General features: G+C 37.1%; 1 protein-coding gene across 5 annotated transcripts in view; it reads left to right on the top strand.

Moving 5' to 3' along the window:
- Ten-m (teneurin transmembrane protein Ten-m) overlaps nucleotides 1–22,270 on the top strand; it is a 624,351-nt gene that overhangs the window by 371,046 nt on the left and 231,035 nt on the right. For 4 of the 5 annotated variants that reach the window (XM_074111142.1, XM_074111144.1, XM_074111140.1 and 1 more), the window contains exon 2: nucleotides 5,521–5,565. The exons of the other annotated variant lie outside the window; for it this stretch is intronic. In XM_074111142.1, coding sequence (XP_073967243.1) covers nucleotides 5,521–5,565 — 45 coding nt within the window. The remainder of the gene's footprint in view (nucleotides 1–5,520; nucleotides 5,566–22,270) is intronic. 5 annotated transcript variants of the gene reach the window in all.

The raw sequence follows: 22,270 nt of genomic DNA, 5'->3' as shown, positions 1-22,270 counted from the left end.
GTAAAATATTATTACTACACCGACAGCGATTCGTAGAAAAAAAAAATGTTTTGAGTCAATCTCATAGTACTCGTTTGAACATTTTTAAAAAGTACCTAAATTTATTTTCAATTTTTGAAAAAGTGACACCCCTTAACTTTAGTGGTACACAACAAAACACAACCTAACATCCGTGCAACCCAAATCAAACCTTATAATAACGCAACAACGCCGCATTCAACCGAGTTGTAACTTTGCAGACTCCTCTGCACATGCATCAAAGTGAATTCAGTTCTATGTTTAGCTGTTTAGATTGACTTTGCTTCGGTGCTCATTGAATAGCATATGGTTTGTTCTCTATGATCTAAATCATATGGTTTTAAAATAAGATGCTCGTTGTAAAAGTGAATTTAAAAAAAGTCTACGTGGTTGATTGAGTTAAGTGATCTCGTTTAAAGTAAATAACTTTAACTGACTTAGAATTCTAAGTTGTATCAATATAGTGCAGAATTTTCATAAAATTTGGTCACAATTTTTAAATTCTGAAATGTACTTTCCTCCGTAAGTTTCTCGCAAACTAAAGCAATAAACCTATCTTCATTATTATGTTGACAGAAGTTTTTTTTTTACATCCGATCAATTAAGTTACTTTATTTCATTACGTTGACTATGTTCTTCTAAACAAACATTAATTGATTATTTAGTGAAAGAACAAACTTAATACTTTTAATAAAATAATGATATTTAGAACTGGCGATTATGTACCTACCAGTCGTCTAACTCCTAATGAAGTTAGTAAATACGGACTTCTGTATTAGTTAAGTGAGATATTTAACGTCGTAAGTGATTAAATTCGTCGTAAATTTCATCACATTATCGTCACAAAAAATAAGTTTCACTACTCGCCGATAGATGGCGCTAACCACATTTAATGAACTGTAACAGAATGATGCTTAAAAAGTCTACACGTTAAATATTAAGATTGTTTTAAAATAAATGAGAAACTCTCATAATTTTCCACATTATTAACATTACATTGAGCCACCGACTTAGTTACTTTAAACTCCTTAGCTAATCAACTCCGCAATGTTAATACGCTTGGCGTAAACTTTGTATTATTCGGTTCGGTGGTCAATCGGCATCAATTACCCTAAGTTCACCGTTGATTGCGCGGGCGCAGCCAACCGACGCATCACGCACGATCACCGCCTCTAAGCACCCACAGATCAATTACCTCGCTTTTACTCTAAAACCCAGTTTGAAATCCCAATAGCCCCACTAGTATTATAAATGAGAAAGTTTATGTCGGTTTGTTTGTTTGCCCGATTAAGATGAAATTCAGTATACAGATAATTTGAGTTCCGGGGAAGGACATACGATAGTTTTTATCCCAGAAAATTGCATAGTTCCCGCGGGATGGCGATAAACGAATTTTACGCAGATGGCGTCGCGGACAATAGTAGCTAGTGTAGTACATATGTAAGCTAGTGTCTTAAGAATTCTAATTAGTTCGTCGATTAAATTCGATTCATTTTATTTTTATTTTCTTATGCGTAGGTACTCTTGAATATAACGAAATAGAAATAATAAGTAAAACTTTTAATATAACTAGAAATTAATGTCTGAAAGCGAAAACAAAATAGAAAACAATTAGTTAAGAACCTGTAAATATTTATCCTCTCCAAAAACTACGCAAAGAAACAAATGATAAACAAACATTAGACGCAATTCAAACAAATAACGAGCTGTCACACTTTAAAGGCCGTATTCTGACAAACCAATTTAGTCACGTCCAAATAAACATTAAAAAAACATGCCAATTGATGTTATTCAATTTTATTTCGCAAATAAAAACACACTTTAATGAATGACAAAATTGCGTCTAAATTTCTTTTTAGACTGTTCCCGCCAAGACTGTTTTGCAAAAGCGCTGGCTGGTGAGAATTTTGAACATCGAATCGTTGTCGATGGTTGAATTGTATTGGGCGTGAACCTGAATTAAATTCGACACATTTCAAATAGATAGTAGCTGACGTTCCAACATTACAAATTTGAATTCAAAGCTGTATTTTCGTTTTATTTGCATATTCATAGCTTAAATAGAAACGTTTGAAAGTTTTTTCAAGTGTTGAGTTAATGTAACTATAGTTAAGTTAGTTCGTAATATTTTAATATTGAAATGATCCAGTATGTTAGATCTTTAATGTACAAAACCATCTACTTTTAACACATCAACTATAGACAAATCGACCGGAGTTTTTTTCGGCTTACATTTTAAACGCTCTTGCGTTATCAACACACATAACGTCACCTACTCAAAACAAAATCCCATACCTACTTACTCAAAACTCGATGACGTCACATTTGTGAAGACATAATTAAGAAACTGACAAAGGGCACACCCATAATTGACAAAAGACTGCGGCAGATCAATGCGCCCGTATCCGCCATCCCATCTCTTCACCTTAGTGATCTTTTTAATCTATGCTCTCCTGGTACTTTGAGGACGGATTTTAAGAGGTTAATGTTGTTTGAAAAGTCTTTTTTTGTTTTTTAATAAATCTGATTTACAAATAAACTGTGATTGTAATGTAATTTTTTTATTTGACTTATACATTGAAATTTTAGTAGGTATGTGTGTGACTTTACTGCAAGGCAATAAAAACGACAATACAATACAATACAATAGTTATTTGTGTCACAAGGGAGTAAAATGGTGTATTTACGGCGAGGGCGTACATTGAATCCAGAATGTAGCAAAGAATTCTACAATAAAATCCTGAGCGTAGCAAGGGATTTTTAAGTAGAATCCAGAGCGTAATAAGGGATTCAAGTGTTAACGCCCAAGATGAAAATAATTTTGCTCCCGAGTGGCTCATACAACTTTTCACTCCGAGCATTAAGAAACTTGAAAAATAAATCTAAATATTATTATAAAATAACCAGCATAGAAAATGGCGTGGCTTTACAATTTTCAACTTCAAAAAATTGAATTTGCAATAAAACACTTAGAAAAGCCTTGAACAGAAAAGTTGCACTTTGCTCCCTCTCGTCAGGGAGGAAAAGTTATTTTTCTGAAGGAGAGGTGTGAAAAGACTCTTTATTGTATGTACACCAGACATAGTAAGCGATACAGAAAACAGATACACAGAGAAAAAAATATAAGGTGAGCAATAGACTCAATGGATTTATATACAATTTTAACACACACATTTTTTGGCCTTCAAGATATTATTTATCCCGTAAAATGGGATAGTTCCCGCGTAATAGTGATTAACAAATTCTTTCTAAACGAGAAGGCATGCTAGAAGAACATAATTATATTCTTTAATTTTCTTATATTACAAGGGTAGGCTATGTCAGTGACCATTGTTCTTCTACGCATCTCCTCATTTCTGATTCGGTTCCGTAGAGAAACCCCAAGCATAGCTCTCTCCATAGCTCGCTGAGCAACTCTGAGCCTATTTATAAGGCCTAAAGTAAAGCACCACGTCTCGGATCCATATGTCAACACTGGCAACACACATTGGTTAAAGACTTTCGTCTTAAGGCACTTCGTCTTATGGGCGGGCCATATAGCACGGAGAGCGGATGGCCGTTGGGGCCGAAAAGTTCTCGAGTGGAGGCCGCGGATCGGCAAGCGCAGCGTAGGACGTCCACCAACAAGATGGACGGATGACCTGGTTAAAGCCGCGGGTTCACGGTGGATGCAGGCCGCTGCCAACCGAAGCAACTGGAGGTCTGTGGGGGAGGCCTATGCCCAACAGTAGACGTCCTACGGCTGAGATGATGATGATGATGACAAGGGTAGGTACATGAATGTCATTTAAAAATATCGGCGATTATTTGTAATAGTGAATCACTCAGTATAAAATTACTTGGAAAATATTTCAACTAAAATTTAAAATTACTCCGAACCTAAGTGACAGGAAAGATCAAAGACATTTTCACCTTGCAACGCTTCAAGACCTTTCTGTGAGTACGTCATCCATCACCCCCCTCCGCAAGGGGGTGGTCAAAAATGTAAGGGCCAAAATTAAATTCCTCTCGTCTCATAAAGTATAGAATTACGTCATTATGCGTAAAGGGAGATGCCGCGGACATTTTGAACCTTTTAACGTGTTTTTTTTATTTTGTTACGCTTTAGTCATGTGATATTTATTTTTTAATAACACAGGCTGCCGCTAGACGGTTAGGTTTTAATCCTTTTTAGCTCTTTTGGAACTAGAATCGTGTTACAAAAATGTGGTTTTCATTTTATCAAGTTTCTTTAGCTATATTATACTACCGCGGTTTTGCTTACAAGACTGGCAGTTCAAATAAAATTTTGGAGTTTTATTATTTCCAAATAATATACCGTGGTGTTCGTAAATGAGGATGTATAATTTTTGTATCATTAACTCCGATCCGATGGGAACATTGGAGTACCTAGTTATAAAGTAGCCTATAATCTAACTTCTAATGCATCGGTTTATTCTTTGCGTTAGAAAAAACATTGTTCTGGGTTCCATAAACAAAACGTAATTTATCAAGTGTTCGACATTCAAATTAAAGGGACCGCCATAGACAATAGAGCACGGAAGACGCCATTACCTCACTAAGGAGTTCCAGATTCAAATCTAATACCGCGTGACGATGGCGCGGATACCGAAACGTTTGCGCGGGAATTGTGACGTTCTCAAACAACTCATTACAATATAAACCCTATAGTAAAAGCACTACAGCCTTTTATTCCCAGTACATACGTAACACATGTTCTCACGGATTCGTGAGACGGTAATAGGGAAATTTCTAGCGCGTGATATCCGTCAAAATGTTTTTAAAAGAATTCAGCCAGTATTTTTAAAGGCGTAAGGATCGTTGTAGAACAAGATGGCGGCATAGACATGTTTGTTTCAGCGAAATGGACTGTCGCATATGTTTAAGGATGTAATGGTTTATTCTAAATTTAAAGTGGTGTTATAATAGCTGTGATGTCACGACATTCTCTTAGGTTCCCTTGTTTGGACAATGTCGTGTCGTGATGCTTCTGTTAATGGATGGCTTACGTGTTTCTGTGGGTTGGCTGTTTTGTTCTTAGTTTTAAGAAGTTAATCTGTCTCAAAAGGCCCGTATCCAGTTAATTATGGCTGTTTTTTTTTGCTATTGTTAATTTTTACCACTTTAGCAGACTAGAACAGCAGGAAGGTAATTGGATTTATTCTTCCGTATTAAAAAAAACACATTATGATCCTATTACGTTTTGGTTAATATGAAAGTTTTTGTGTTTACACGTTTGTTACTCCATTGCCTAAAAATGGCTATTTTGATTTTGATTTTGCACACAAATAATTTTTAACTTGAGCATAGAACAGTTTTATACCGACATATCGATCTTCTCATTTAAGAAGAGCTCAGAAAAAGTGTAGCTCAGAAAGTGGCCTATAGGTTATGAGCCCGGAGTTTAAAAAAAACTTTTGTCCGGGTACTTCACGGTTGTAAATTAATGATAAGAAAAATTATATAATTTTTAATAAGACAAAATATATCTTTCTTTTGCAGGTGAGTCACAGCAACATGGGGATGACTGCAGTTACAGTTATATAAGTAAGTATATGTCAAAATGTCAATACATCGTTGCATAAAGCAAGTACTCAACGCGACCTACTTCCACCGTCTCATTCATGACGTCACTGAAAGAGAGACCCGTAATTAGAGCAGCGTAGCGATAAATGTATGCACGTGTCTTTCTATCTGGTTAACAGTCGTAGTGGCTCAGTGGTTTGACCTATGGCCTCTTAGCCGAGAATCGTGGGTTCAAATCAAGGTGCGCACTTCTTTCATTTGAAATTCACGTGCGAAATCACATTTAGGATTCACCACGAGTTTGACGGTGAGCGAAAACATCGCGAGGAAACCTGCACTGCACAAACCTGTGAAGCAATATAACAGTGTGTGAAGTTCCCGATCCGCACTGGACTTTCCTTCACCGTAAACCTCATGGTAATTTTGAAATGTAATTTCGCATATAAATTCGGAAAAAGTATGGGTGCGAATTTGGAGAGCAAGAAATTAAACCCCACTAATCCCACTAATATTATAAATGCGAAAGTTTGTAAGTCTGTTTGTTACTTCATCACGTCTAAACCGCTGAACCGATTAAGACGAAATTTGGTATACAGATAGTTTGAGTCCCGGAGAAGGACCTCTGAGATCCCATCATCAGATCCTGATTTGATGTCAAAGGGACCACCTCGGAAGTATGTCCTGTAGAAACAAAAAATAATTTTGAAATTTGGCCCACAATTGGCGGAGTTATCGCGTAACAAACATAAAAAAAACATACACTCGACTTGAGAACCTCCTCCTTTTTGATGTCGGTTAAAAATAGAGGAAAGTTTAAGTATGTACCTATGTATGTAAACGTAAACTATTGCACATAAAAATAAAAAATAAAAATACAGATACATACAAATGCGAGCTTATCCCTAAAAAGGGATCTCTTCCAGCTAACCTAGTTACGTGAAAACAATTTATTAAGTCAGTTGCAATGAAAATTAGCCACATATTGATAACCTCCTCCTTTTTTGAAGTCGGTTAAATAGTTGTTTCCTCTACAATAAATTCAACAAGTTATAAAGCACTCGTACTTACCTAGATAACAAAAGTTGAGCAAAGTATCATCAAAGAGAATTAATTAGAAAAAATAGTTTTTTTTTTTTACTTTCCCGTCGATAGTTTCAGTCCATGCCAAGTTTATCAACTGAGTTAAAACTTACAGAAGCCGAGTTTGTTTTTGGTGCGAACATAATCAAACTGGGAACTTGCGATACCGGAACATTCAAAAGTATAGTTTCTGCTTTTGTTATCATTAAGTTGCTTCGTTATTATTATGTTTTAACTGCCACGGTTTTTAACCCCCGACGCAATAAGGGGTGGTATAAGTTTGAAGCAATGTCTGTCTGTCTTTGGCATCGTAGCTTTTAAACGGACGGAACGGTTTCGATGCGGTTTTTTAAATTGAAAGTGAGGTTCCTCGCTGTTCTTCGCTATGTTTCATTAAAATCAATATCGGTTTTTTTTTTAATTTTCAAAGTTATTTTTACTTTGTTTTTGGATCAAATTTGGCAAGTTCGTTTTTTCCCACATCCAGTGGCGAGATTAAACTCAAATATGGTAGTGCATATGTAAGTTGGATGGCAATGCAAGTCCAGTCAACAGTCTCACTCCAAGGAGACCTGTGTCCAGCAGTGGGACGTATATACTGGGACCATACCGTATAATTATATGGGACTGAGCCCGCGTGATAAATACGGCCAAAGCCCTTACATTCTGGAGAATCTGCGGTCAGTGATGATAATGACAAACATTCAAAACATAATTTATTGAATCAGGCGTTACTTTGCGGAGGTACATATCAATGAACTAAAAGAATTTCCTTGCTCACCCGCGACCTTACAATAGCTAAGCTTATGCAAAATATGCGTGTTCATGCAGTTCCTCCACCTCCACACTGTAAGAACACACACAAAAACGCGTCAGTGTAGTGTGGTGGTGATAGATGGGTTTGTGTGATTTGTGTGTGCTCTTACAGTGTGGAGTTGGAGGAACTACATGAACACGCATATTTTGCATAATCTTAGCTATCGAAAGGTCGCAGGTGAGCAAGGAAATTCTTTTAGTTCATTCAAAACATTCATTTTTAACTTGAACTAAGTAACTTATACTAGTTGAGTTGATACCATACATTCCTGAGGATAAAAGATCTTGACAGCGAAAAACTGACGGCCAACTAAGTGATCCTTCCAGCGTCTTTTAGAGCTACTTAAAGCTAAGAACCGCCCTATAAACATGTCTCAGGCTCCAAAACTTCCGACCAAGACCTTTACTACGAAGTGCAAAATTCGAAATTCGATCTCGCCGTTCCGCTGACGCTTATACTATTTAACACGAGAGTGAGAGGGACGGTGCAATACGAACTTCGACTTTAGAATTTCGTGGTAGCCCAGCACATCTCTGATAAAACTTCCAAACACGCCGAATATTTAACAACCTCGTGTATAAATGAGACAGGAGACGTCGACCGTGAGACGGCGCTCTGCCCTAAATAAGGCGTAGAACACGTGCCCTGAAATTGAGACTCAAAACATGTGAAGTTCCATCACGAATGTATTTCGCTGAAGTTTCTCACTACATACGTGCCTTTGGATAAATTTTAATGTTGAACGCATTGATTCCACACACACACACACACACACACACACACACACACACACACACACACACACACACACACACACACACACACACACACACACACACACACACACACACACACACACACACACACACACACACACACGGACACACACACACTTCATAGAGGGAATGTCACTGGAGGTCCGAGGAGTCCGTTTGACGTTTACAGTATCGGTTGCAATTGGCTCGTTTAATTATTTAACTCAAACTTTTAGGTACGAAAAAAAATACTACCAATCCAAACAGATTATAAAATTGAAATCTATTGTCAAGAAGACAGGATGTTACAAGAAAATTCTACTTCAAATCGCAAAACTTAAAAAATGTGTTAAATACTGATTAGCAAGTTCTGATATAGCCTAAATTTATAGCCTTTGGCTTTAGGCTGATCTCAGCATGTTTTTTTTTTAGATTTTTTTGGGTTAATAGTTACAGTCAAGTGTGTCTCTTAGTTAGCGCTGCTCATAATCTACTATAACTATTAAAAATTAAATTAGAACTCAAAGTAACACTGAAAGAACATACCAACATTTTTATTTACTCTTTCCGTCACGCTGCTTCAATGTCCCCCCCACAACTGCAACAACCCTATTCCCGCTCATTCGCACATTTGCAATTCCATTCGCGTCTGAGACTGTCCGCATATCTTCCATCCCGCTCCCACCCCCACTCCACCATATATCCGTCTCCCTCGCTGCATCCGATTGCAGAAAGCCGGTTTCGGGAGAGTCTTTTGTTTTGTTTCCAATATCTGATTTGAAAATGGAATTCTACGTAGGTACATGCTGTTAGATTTTCCTTGGTATCCTGTTAGTGACAATTTCTAACTTATAACAAAGGAAATCGTAGAATCAAGCCTTGCCGACAAGCAGCAATAGGTAGGTACCTTTGCAGCTGTGGAGAGGGAAGCTGGTAGAATTACATATAGACACTTTAGCCCAGAGGTTGGCAATACACTCTGTGTCGCAAATGACCATGGGTGTATCAAAACCAAACTCAAAACATTTATTCTGTATGTAGTCCGCAAAAGGCTATTTTACGTGTCTCTTTTTAAGACTACTAGCGCTTTCGGAAAGACCATCATTGCTGAAAAGATTGCGCTGCAAGAAACTTGAAAGAAAGTCATTTTTAGGGTTCCGGGGCCAAAATGGCAAAAACGGAACCCTTATAGTTTCGCCATGTTTATCTGTCTGTCCGTCCGCAGCTTTTCTCAGGGACAATCCATGCAAAAAAGCTGTAATTTTGCACGGATATATATGTAAAGTATGCCGACAAAATGGTACAATAAATAAATCATAAAAAATTTTTTTTAGGGTACCTCCCATAGACGTAAAGTGGGGGTGATTTTGAAGGCAGAGATTACATCCTTCCACTTGCTACGATTCTGGCATACAACTCTCGCTTCCTCTACATTCATCAATCTTTTCATGCATGCACGTCGGTTTAGAGTACTCCTGACCCGACCTTTCTTGTTATACGAAATAAAATTTAAGCTATTACATTTTAAGTTCAAAGCACAAATTAAGTGAAGAAACGTGCATGTAACGTAACACCAGAGACTCGTTTAGTGATAGGACTTAATAAATCTTGAGTTATATCGGTACTTATTAATTGGTAAGTAACGAATCTTCTTGCAAACTGCGTTTAGTCTTACTTAAGTGGCGAATAATATTCCAACCTAGAATTTCTCTGATATTCTCATCAAAATTAGCGTAATAATCGGATTAATGATGCCATTGGTTATGAGTAAGGTTTAAAATTATTAGTTTTACCGCCTCAAGTTTCGACAGTTTGACTCTCTCTTGTGATATTGACAGCAGAGCGGTCACCCGCACCATGCTACAGTGAAAGTACTGTAGGGACAGCATTTCCAGAGCAAATACAACCTAGGGATCTTTCAAAAGCACTGATAGGCTTATCAGTCTGTCAAAGCGTCAGCGTGTCTTCTTATCAGGCTATGCAGGCGATCTGCACGCTCATTTCTCCTGTTACATTAAAAAAAAACTCAACTATTCATACGAACAAGCAATACAAAGTAAAGAAAAAATATAAAAAAAAAATTACAAACAATTAATTTGTAATGCTAACTTGACGTCAAGCGAGAAGCGACCCATTTGCCTATTTGCCGTTAATTTTTTTTTTTCAGTGAAATTGATGTTTTTTTTTTCTTATTCGCAGTTGCAACTCCGCAACGGAAAATGATCTGACGGTGAAGGTATAACTAACCATTTTATCACCGCTTACCCCAATAAAATGTGCAAGTTGCGGAAACTTTCCAAAAAGTTGCAAAAGTTCTCGGAAATTTCTGGAAACTTTCACAAGAATATAGGAAATTTAAATTTAAGAAACGGAAAGTTTCAATCCCCATACAAAATTGTGAGAAGTTTCCGAAATTTTCCTATATGAAAAAAATCCGCTTTTTTGGAAAGTTTCCTTTGGCACATTGGTACCCCCAATTATCACAGGCAGGCATAATAGTACCATTGCTTTACCGCTTACAACCATCCTGCACAAACTAACTAGTTCATTTAATTGCAATTTAGGGTCTGCATTTGTATTTTTTATAGTCCATCGTAGCTCTAACCGTGGCCTAGTGGTTAGTACCTATGGCCTCATACGTAGAGGATTGTATGTATGTATGTATGTATGTAAACTCTTTATTGTACAAAATACAATTGACAAACTTTGAGATACTTGTACAAAGGCGGAGGATTGTGGTTCAAATCCAGTCACCTCTGAGTTATTTGAAATCCGTGTGCAAAATGACATTCGAAAACCACGAGTACGCCGAAGTAAAATATCGCAAAGAAACCTGCACAAACCTGAACACATTGGTGTGTGAATTTCCCATCAGCACTGAGCCCGTAGGAACTACAATCCTAGCTCTCTCGACTCGTTCTGAGAGAGAGGACTCTGCATTGTGCAGGGCACAGGCGTCCTCTCAGAATAAAAAGGCTTGGGTCATAGTTCCCTCACAAACCCAGTGCAGATTGGGAGCATCAAACACACCCTTGGTTTAGCACTGGGCCTGCATGACAACTGTAACCCAAGCCCTCTTACTCTAAGAGGAGGCCTGTGTTCAGCAGTGGGACGTATAGTGTGGGATGATGATGATGATGATCCGATTTAAGTGCCCAAACATGACACTCGTAGAAGTATACGCGACAAAGAATACGATGCGCTAAAAGAATACAATTGTGGATACACCCTTAGGTAACGACCCAGCTACAACTGTATACGATCGGCGCGCGGCGGCGCAATAAGTGAGTTCCCTGTTCATTTCGCAGCTGAGATACTCGCCACAAACTGGTAACCTGGTAAAGCACGCAATGAACAGAGAAAAAGCTCGTCGCAGCGATGGTCGCAAGTATTTTGGTTTCCCTTTCCTCGCTTGGTACACTGTCCCTTTGCTAGCGAGTAGTTATATAATGCTAGGTTCGTTTATATCCAGGCTCGCTCCTCTGAATTTGTTTTAATTCGATATGCGAAATTATATTTGAAATTTACCACGAGCTTTATTGCAAAGCAATTGAAACCTGCGAAACAATTGAATGGTGTGTGTAATTAAAACGTCTCTAGTCATTAGTAAACGAAAAAGCATTCAAATTTGCAAGCAGATACCCAGCTTTAACCAAATTTAATTCAAACTAAAATGCTATAGCATGCCATCTGTACACAAGTCTCTATTTTTTCTGCACAAGAATCCAATTACCAAGGGAAAATATAATAACCCATTATACCCTTACCCACGATTATAGTAATCAGCTAATCGTGCTGGTCATAAACATTTTTTTCATAATTATAGCGGTAGAAGGTAAATATTGGGTAATTTCCTTGATGGCCAGTATTTAAATATGTACGCTAAAGGTTTTACGTTCTTTAGAGGCAAGCATGACAATATAAGCATCTCTTTTTGACGTATAGCTCTTTCTTTTTTACACAAAACCATGGCATTATGTTTTTACCAAGTCGTCGATCCATCTAGACTGGTGCGCTCCAATCGAACCGACACAATCACCGCACCGTCACATCACAGCAGAGCGTGCAAAAATACCTGACATGTCCTACCAGCCCCAGAAATAGAGTCGTATCAGATTATTTATGCACGCTTTATTGTGTCAGATATTGTTCCTGGTGACTGTACAGAAGAGGACATTGAATCGCGTACCAGGGTGAGACTTTTTCATATTCAATTTCGCTATGGTCTCTTTGCCAATATGACATCAGTAGCACAAAGCCCTAGTAGTATCCTGGTACGCAATGCAGTTTCTTGGACTGTACATATAAGTTCGTCCTACTGTAGGGACGGGGTTCGTAGTACCTAATGATAGAGTCGAATGCGGTTCACGAACTAACTTTATTGAGCACTGCGTTTAGATTATAAGCAAAGCAGTCTTTCACCGTCGTATTCACCGTCGTAATAATTAAAATTATAACCACTGACAGCACCTATAGTGATATTATAGTTTTGTTATACAGTCAGTCCGCTAATTCTTTAAATTTACGAGCACTTTCGTCAGTAACGCACATGATGACACTGCACGCGCTAACGCTCGGAATATTCCGTACCGAAATCCGCTAAGTAGGCTCTGCAGGGCTACTACGAAACTCTAAACTCGAAGTTCGTATCGTACCGTCCCTCTCGCTCTCGTATTAAATAGTATAAGTGTCGGAGGGACCGCACGACACGAACTTCGAGTTTCGAGTTTCGTAGTCTGCTGGCAAGGATCGCCATGTAGGGACGGGGTTCGTAGTAATTAAAGTGTCGAATGCGGTTCACGAACTAACTTTATTCACTGCATTTAGATTATAAGCAAAGCAGTCTTACACTATGTATAGGTATGTATGTATAACGTATACTTACGTATATGGGAGTACACGCATACTACACAACCCATTGCCTCTTAAACTAGCAGACATAAGTTATGTTGATGACTTCGCAATCTGATCAAATAAAACTTGTTACAAGAGCTTCAGTAGCATGTATCAAATGCCATATACGTATGTTAGATTAACTACCGCTACGCTCATTAGACATTTCTAATTACCACATACAATTAGATGTTTTTAAGGTCCACAATAGTCTGCGGCGACCGCGACCGCAACCGCAAATGTAACGCGATCGACTTAATTCGACGTCTATTTGACACAAAATCGATATTGCCATCGAGTTACGGCAACTAAATGCATTTGGTTACTTTATTTGCTGTCGTTACATTAAGGCTTCTAATGTTGCCACTACTTGAATATTCGCTAGGGTTCCTTACCTCAAAAAGAAAAAAACATAAGCCTCACAAGATGTTTAAATTTTCTGTGCTTTGTGTCCGTTACAACCGATTTGCTCCGAAACACCTGGACCAATTTGAGTTGAAATTAAGTTCTAACTTAAATATCTACAAACACTTTCGAAAACGCAGAACTGTAATCAGAGTTCCCCAAAACCTCTATAATTCATTCACCAGCTAAATCAGACACTAAACCTCTCAGCAAATATCTTAAAGGAAAATTCCGGGTGAAAATTATAACGCTTCCTCCCCTGTAATTACAGGACAAATTGGATAAAATTAAGGCTTTAATCAAACCCTAACATAATTCAAGTGTGACTAAGTTGGTACGGCTACCAACTATTTCAGTTTTGCCTGATTAATCCAGAGACAGAGTGAGTTGAGACTTGGTGACACTGTGTGACAATTAACTCTTGCTGTGTAAAATGTTTTTTGAAGGTTTTTCAGTATAATTTTTGATTCAATATAGGTAATCATAGTCATGACTTTGCCGGCATACACTTTAGAAATCGATTTATATAAATTTGATATTAAACATTTGTTAATAATAATGTTCAGTATATTATTGTCGTGTCAATAAATTATTTCCGTTCAAGCCAAATTGAATACAGATATTTTAACTTTTACTTCGATTTTCATACTAAAAAAAGTACTGAGCATCTACTAAAATATTTTGGATAAATCTTGTGACGCAGTGTATATTTCTTTGTGGGATCAAATTTTTGAAATATTTAGCATCTGAGATAATACCATTAGTGGTTTGTGAAAACTTTATTATTGTAGTACAATATTTTAAGTCCAATTAATCATATTTCTTTCTTTCCTTCTAATTCGTTTTGATAACTAGTCAAATAGTAGTAGTTAGTGGTTGTTTTATAACAATACTTTCTTTCTTTCTTCCGAATAATATTTTAGTGGAAGTTATTTAAAAAGTCACTCTATTGTTGTTCATGCGTTAATTCATATCATATCTTAAATTTCGTATAAGTTACATAAACTTTCATAAATTGTTGACAAGGGAAAAAAACAAACGAGTTTCTTCGTTGTGTTTACTATCCATACCTACTACTCACACACAAACACGCAAGCATACACGCACACTTAAGCGTGCGTACTTACACTAAGGTATCTCCAAAGCCTTAAAGATAACAATCAAGTCTTAAACGATCGCATTTTCCCGCACACATCAGATAATAACACGTAAATTATAATTTCCGCCATATCCATATTTCTTACTGATTAGATATGGAAATAATATTTCGCGGGAATAATATCCTGATTTATTTTGCAGGGTAGATAAAGGCGGGAGAGATGGGCCGTAATGTTCTGAATGGGCCGGAATGGTCCGAAAGTGGCCTTTCCCTCCTATTTTTACATATTATTTTCGGGGAGTATTAAATTACGCTGGAATTCTTTCTCGAGTTATGAACGATCATATTTTGCGAAGGTAGCCTACGAGAGGCGAGAAAAAAATGAATAATTACGTGCACCTTCGTTTCATGGGGTATCTTTAGGGCCTTTTCGTATTTTATTCATGCCTCACACTTTTTATTATAGTAGAAGAGCTCGACACGCTCGTGCCGACTATTTGTTATCATACCGTACCGTTTGACCGGAGAAAAATATATTTTTATGGTTGACCCTTTATTTGATGCGGGTTGTTTTGCTAAAGATTGCTTAAAAAGGTAGATTAATCAACATAGAAAGGAAGTTTCCCGAAGGGAGGGTGTTGTGTTTGTAAAGTCCAATTCATCATCATTATCATCATCAGTTGGAGGACGTCCACTGTTGAGCAATGACTTCCCCTTAAAATGTCACAGGGAACGATAACTTGCCACTAAATTGATTCCGACGTTACTCTGCAACAACTTAGTTCTTAAGCATTTAGTTTTCTTCTGAATTGAATTGCATTAGTAATAATAATATTGACCGGAATTTACCGCGCTGACATTTGAGTTTCGATATTGTCAGGCCGGTATTTCATTAGTCATACCGATTTTGAGTGCACGCATATAGCATAGATCAGAGATGAGCCGCTTCTCGTTTTTAGTTCGCGTGTCATTTCTATTATTCTTATTAGCTCTGTGGCCACTCCGATAACGATATAACAGGCATGTCACATTAATTTACTCATCGAAAATCAATAGGAGGCCCATCCGACCGTCAACTCGACCGAAACTTTAACCCAATAATTTACTCAGTCGTAATGCAAATCCGCCATAAATTGTCAATAAAGGCATTTCGTAGTTCGATGGTCCCCGTTCACTGGTCCGTGACGATTTATAGTTCAAGTTTTAGATGGAAAAACTTTTTAAGCCTGTCCCTTCGGAGTTTTTCTAATGCTCGATCAATTGGGTTAATACGTGTCAATGGATTATATCTGTCACGTAATCCGATAGATGGCGTTGTTAATTTGTTCTTTTGTCTGGGGATTGTAGTTAGGATATTATCTCTAACTCGAAAAGTCTTTTTAGGGATCCGTACACATTGAAAATACAAACTGAGACATGGATGCACAGAAAACCCAGAAAAAGAGACCAGCACTGGGAATCGAACCCAGGTCCTCAGCAATTCGTGCTGCGTGCTATAACCCCTACACCACTGCTACCCGGGATACCCGTAAAAGTAACAAATTTGGAGTTGAAATAAAAAATAGAAATAGACTCCAAAAAACCAATCATAATCCGTGCACAGTTTAGCTTAGGGACTTAGAGTAATTTTGCATGGGTCTTTGCATTAATAGCCTCTCAAGCATAAGGTCGTGGGTTCGAGCCCGGGCTCGCACCACTGAGTTTTTCGAAATTTACGTGCGAAATTGAATTTTAAATTTACCATGAGCTTTACGGTGAAGGAAAACATCGTAAGGAAACTTGCACGCTATTATTCCACATATCGATGTTAGCGTTTGAGCGACATAAATAAGTACAAATGTATATACAACGTATCTATGTTAAGCTTCAACTTAATTGGTCCAGTAAATTCGGAGCAAATCTGTTGAGACAGATGTACAGTCAAGTACAAAAATAAGTATCTATTCTTACCACTCAAAAATATATCACTACGGCCTTACTGCGTCGGAATAAGAGTCTGTGGTAGGTACATTTTTTTTTTACTTTGTATAAGTAAATATTTTTACATTTGTCTGTACAGAATGTTCCAATAAAGCCAAGGGTTCCATATTAATATTACACTCGGGTGTACGGAACTCTATAAAAATCATAGTATGTTAAATTTAACTGACGGTATGACGATTATTATTTCTTCTGTCGTAAATATCTCTATATCTCTTAACATCAGGAGACCCACTTGCTCGTTTGCCAACCAGTCGAATAAATAACAAAATAAATCCTCAGACACTAAAGCAACTTAGCAGAAAAACCGAAACAGATAAGTGAAACGTTTGTACGCTGTCAAGTTCTTGCTATTTCAATAATGTTAGTTATTGTGTGTAACAGTGTTTAGTGTTCCGTTTTAGATAACAATATCCTTTCATTATTATTTATCATCATAGTCTCTACTACTGTTAGTCACACACAAAGTCTCCATTTAATACTGGTTTTAAAACAGTTGAGCACACATTTAAAAACACTGATGGCTAATTACTTGTTTATCATCATCATCATCTCCCCGCCTATATACATAATATGTCCACTAAGAATAAGAGCCTAAACTAGAACTAACCTTTCTAGGCCTAAAAACTTATATTTACACATATAACCCAAATCGATTTTATATGGGGTAGTGTTCCCATAAGGCCGGCTGTGTTTCCTCGTTGTATGTCAATGCCAAATACGTTGTCCGAGGAAAGAGCCAGCGCACATTTTAAATAATATTTTGAATAAACAAACTGTTTCTGCAAATAAATTTAATGACACAGCAAAAGCCACCATTAAACAGAATAAAATCGACGACCTAGCAAAACCAATTTATAAGAAGCTCAGGGCAGTTGCCAAATGCACCCACTAGTAATTAAAAGATTCCAGTTAATTGTTTACTGTGTACTGTCTTCGCGCCGTCTATTTGTCGTGTTTTTTGCGCGAGACACAGTGTTTTTTATAAACAGTAATATAACTAAGTTAAGTAAATATCACGGGACATTTGATACTGATTGACTTGTTATTATGAAAGCTTGTTATTATGGTACTAGGCAACGGATAAACATATTTCAATAGATAGATAGGTACGTACTTAAATATTAAGCACACACAACTCCTACTTTCTAGATCTTTCTATGTTCAGTTTCTGTGACCGTAATAAAAAATATTCGTACTGCAAATAATGTCTACTGTGTCCCACGGTTCACAGCTCGGTCCTGTAAGGTGATTAAATAATTTGCACAGAATGCAGTTTATTTTACTTGCATTTCTTTTTTTGCTTTATTTGCATTCGCGTGTTTAATTCGTTTAACGTTTACTTGTTTCCAATTGGACGTTTTGATTCATGCAAATGCAATACAGCGGACTTTACTCTATTTATACCTACTTAGCTTTGCTACGATTGTTTTAATCGTGCTTTATACAGAATATACGTTTTTAAATAAGCTCTAAAAGCAAAATGTTACGTGAATAAGTATGTAAAAAAAACTAAATCATGCCGCCTGTCCAAGATTTCAACTACAGACTTCTAGCGGCTCTAGTTTGTTAGAACCCCGCTAAAAGCTATCGAAATTACGGATCTTATTGCGCGTGAAATTTTCACTGAAAATAACCATTATACTGACTGGTAGGTTAAAGGGATAAGTCCGCCTTTGTACAAGCATCTCAAAGTTCCACCAATTGTACTTTTGTTTCTTTTATACAATAAAAAGTTTACATACATACATACATAATTCGAAAACATGCGGTTTCCTAGAAATAGGACTAAGCTAGATCGATTAATTTATTCGCTCTCAAAAGCCTGGAATATAACAAATTTCGTAGAAATTGTTAGAGCTGCTTATAAATGAATATGCTTACAATAATTGCTCGTTGAAAGATATAAGATAGTTTTCTTGCTATTTGAGTGTTATCTTTTATATTATATTTAAATCCTACAAAAAATCTATACCTACTCATTTACTCCCCATTGATGTAGAGTTATGTTTCTAGCACGAATTAAGTCCTCACAACTCAAAAACCTAAGAAAAAATATTCAAAAATCACTGAGAATCAAATTATCTCTTCACATTTTAAATCATCACAAATAAAAGAGGAAGATCCGAAAGAAGCTTGTCTCTTACCGCGAACGTTTTACCAAAAACGCCATTTATCCTCTCACGCTTTTTTAAAACACAAAATGTTTAACGCAATCTAAAAGAACCATAAGTTTCAATCTGTCATCAACAATTACTTTAAACATAGAATACGACACGTGATAGCCGTTACTTCGGCGCATAAATCAAACTGGCAATCTAAATCCGTCATCGCGCATGACGCCAGCCTTTGAATTTGGAACGTCCAATAAGAAGGCAGGTAATACGGGCCAAAGAGCTCCCTTGACGGCAGTTACTCGCGCAGAGCGATGGCGTCCCGACTTGATAAGCATGTGCTGTGTACTGCGTTTGGTTCTGCACTTTATGGCCGTCTGTGTTGTTGGAAAGAAAAGTCAATACACGTTCACTGTTTAGTCTGTCGTTAGGATGACGGTGTTTACTGTTTCAGAGTCAAAATTCCAAAAATGGCATCAAATTTCGCCATATCTGTCTTTACGGGGATTTTTTGGGAGGCGGGTTGTGTTGTCTTTAGGGCTAAAGACAATAGATCTTTGCTTTTTTTCCTTGTTTAAGTGTTTAGAATTTTGTACGATTTGCTCTTCCGTGGCTTTGGCTCATAGGTTCTTAGTACTAGAAAGCTGTAATTTGGCGTTACATACTTATTAATTTAAGCCAACAAAGTTGTAGTCGGGTAGGTGCATCCTTGGATAAGTATTCTATAAAACAATACTTTCGTTTCCTTTAGGTTAAAAGTATAGCAGGCGAAATATTAATCTTTACTAGCTTAAGCTGTCATGTGATAAAACTATGAGTAGTTCGACACATATTTGGCCAATTTTATAAAATGTGACACAGCACAAGTTGTTTTGTGGGGAGGATACAAGACATATTGCATTTTAAACAATTTTAACTATCTTGCGAAGAGATACGAGTATGTTGCAAGAAAACTGTTCATGGACGAGAAAAGATTTATCGAAGCCGTAAATATAAGACAAGTATGCGCTGTTACAACAACAAAAATCTCTATCTAATCACGAGGAACTAACGATATAAATAAGAGAAAAAAATGCAGTTAAATCGTAGCACCAGCTCTAAACACATGGACGTCTAAATTTGAACCAACGAATGACAAACAAAAAATAAGTTTACTGCACTTCGGTGCCAGTCTAAACTCGGATGTTCATTTTATTGTTTAGAACGCGACAGAAAAGTTTTTTTAGTGCACTTTTAAAAGCGTGGCGGGGTCTTGGATGATTTTGTTTTACGATGCACTCGTTGCTTGGATTCCGAAACTGTTTGAACTTTATTTTATCCGCAACTTTTCTGAAAGCACTGGCCTGCTTTTCCTTTAGCATTTTTATCTTACGAGTTTCAATTGTCGATCTCCAAATTTCAGCGTTTGTTGATTTTTACTAGCGTTTTTTCAAGTTATTGCATGTTAAATTTCACCCATTTATTTCTACTTAGTGAGTGAATAATGTAGAATAGAATGACAATACAACAGCAATCAACGTAAAGTCAGCAAAAAAGTATTAAAAAAGACTCAAAATAATGGACAAATGATTATGAATGACGCTTGTTATTAGACCTCCGTCTAGCAACTAATACAGCCAGTGGCTTTAAACGCAAAGCCGCATGTTAAACTTAAAGACTGTTTGTTAATTTCCGGTAAAAAAAGGGCAGCATCTTTGATTCTACTACCATTTACAACTGTACGTTTTTGTTTAATTAAAATCTTAACTTTGGGTTGCTTTATTAAAATCATTCTACACTCTAGTAATTTTAAAGCTCCAATATTATATTTAACTGTTCGACACTAAAACTGTGTCAATCCTCAAAATAATCGGATGTAAAGTAAATTCGTTCGCAAAGTGGCCATACCACCTACGTATAGCCGCAGCAATTCAAGCCTGAGCCCCTTTGGGACTCAGTATTCACGAGGAATATCTATATCGATAGCTCTAAATAAAATGGCGTCTGTATTTTTATTTGTTAGCACTATCAGCATTTTATCGTGCCACCAACGCAGCACCCCCCCGTGCATGTTATGATATTGACACTCAAGTACGATCTCTGGGATACCATGATTTTACGGTGGTCCATGTCACTTATCGCTTTTTATGGTCACAAGGAGTCTAACGGGGTTTTATTTTGATCCTTGAATCATTCAATTTTAATGCCTTAATTTACGGTCAGAAGTTTTCGATAGAGATGCGTTCGTTCGTTTTCGTTCATTCGTTTTTATTAGGGTTCCGTAGTCATCATGGCAAAAACGGAACCCTTATCTTTTCGCCATGTCTGTCTGTCTGTCTATCCGTCTGCGGCTTTGTTCAAAGACTATTAGTGCTAGAAAGTAGTATTTATGCACGGATATATATAGCAACTATGCCGACAAAATAGTAGAAAAAAAAACGAAAGATTTTTTTAAAGGGTAACTCCCGTAACGTACGTAACGTAGGGGTGGGCTTTTAACCCCCGACGCAAAAAGAGGGGTGTTATAAGTTTGACCGCTATGTGTGTTAAACGGGTGAACCGATTTGAATGCGGTTTTTTTATATAAAAGCACGTTTTCTAGCAATGGTTCTTAGACATGTTTTATCAAAATCGGTTCAGCCGTTTTTGAGATATTGAACTTTGAAGTGACAATGTCGGGGTTTTCCTACTTTTTCTTGGTTGGGTTTTTATTTCTCGTCTAACCCTATAGGGTAGTGTAGGTATCGTTGGATAGGTCAGTCAACGACAAAATCAAAAGGAGGAGTTATACTTTTAATAGTGGGCCTTTGGCCAGCAGAGAGAGAAAATAATAGACTACTAATAGCAAAGAGCTTTATTTCTTTCCGAACTCATTTGACCACTTGTTGAAATATCTACAAAATTCAGATCTATTGTCAAGAAGAAATTAATATCAAAGGCGTATTATAAAGATAATGATTATATCATGGACAGGGATATTTGGAAATAATTCCGATCCGCATTAGCGATCCCTTCAAATAGCGAACCTACTGTGTTAAAAATAAAGTTGTGTTAAATACTTGTGATGCATACATATCATTTAATAAAATTGTAAATCTGTTAAAAAAAAATATACCTCGTTGAGTTTCTTGCCATTCTTCTCAGCAGAGGTTTTTCCGACCCGTGGTAGATTTTTTGACATTCATAAGTGCTTGTTATAGCCTAAATTGAATAAAGATATTTTGACTTTGACTTTGATCTCGAATTTATTGTTATAACACCTTTTGTTGTAGCTTCATTGTGTATTCATGTGGCTGTACACTAGCAAGCGACGTAAACTCTTGTGTTCGCTTCTCACCTGCACTCGTTAACTAGTACAATGTTTTACCCAGCAGCATTTCGAATGCACCCAGCGAGCGACATATTAAAACTGCAGTAAATGTTTGAGCGAGCGGAGCGGCCGGGAGTTTCTTACGAAGTTCCAGCTTGAGACATTAATTTAGATTGGAATTAAGACAACAACTACTCGAAACTGATGTTTTGTAAACAAAAGTTTACGTTTCAGAAGCTTAAATAAGGCAGCTGTCGGCCGTTGATAAGGCACCTGTCGTTGCTTTAGTTCATA

This window comes from Choristoneura fumiferana, chromosome 2, assembly GCF_025370935.1.
Source record: "Choristoneura fumiferana chromosome 2, NRCan_CFum_1, whole genome shotgun sequence".
In the NCBI taxonomy this organism is placed as follows: domain Eukaryota; kingdom Metazoa; phylum Arthropoda; class Insecta; order Lepidoptera; family Tortricidae; genus Choristoneura; species Choristoneura fumiferana.
The sequence above is the reverse complement of the archived record's forward strand: the minus strand, read 5'-3'. Positions and strand labels throughout refer to the sequence as shown.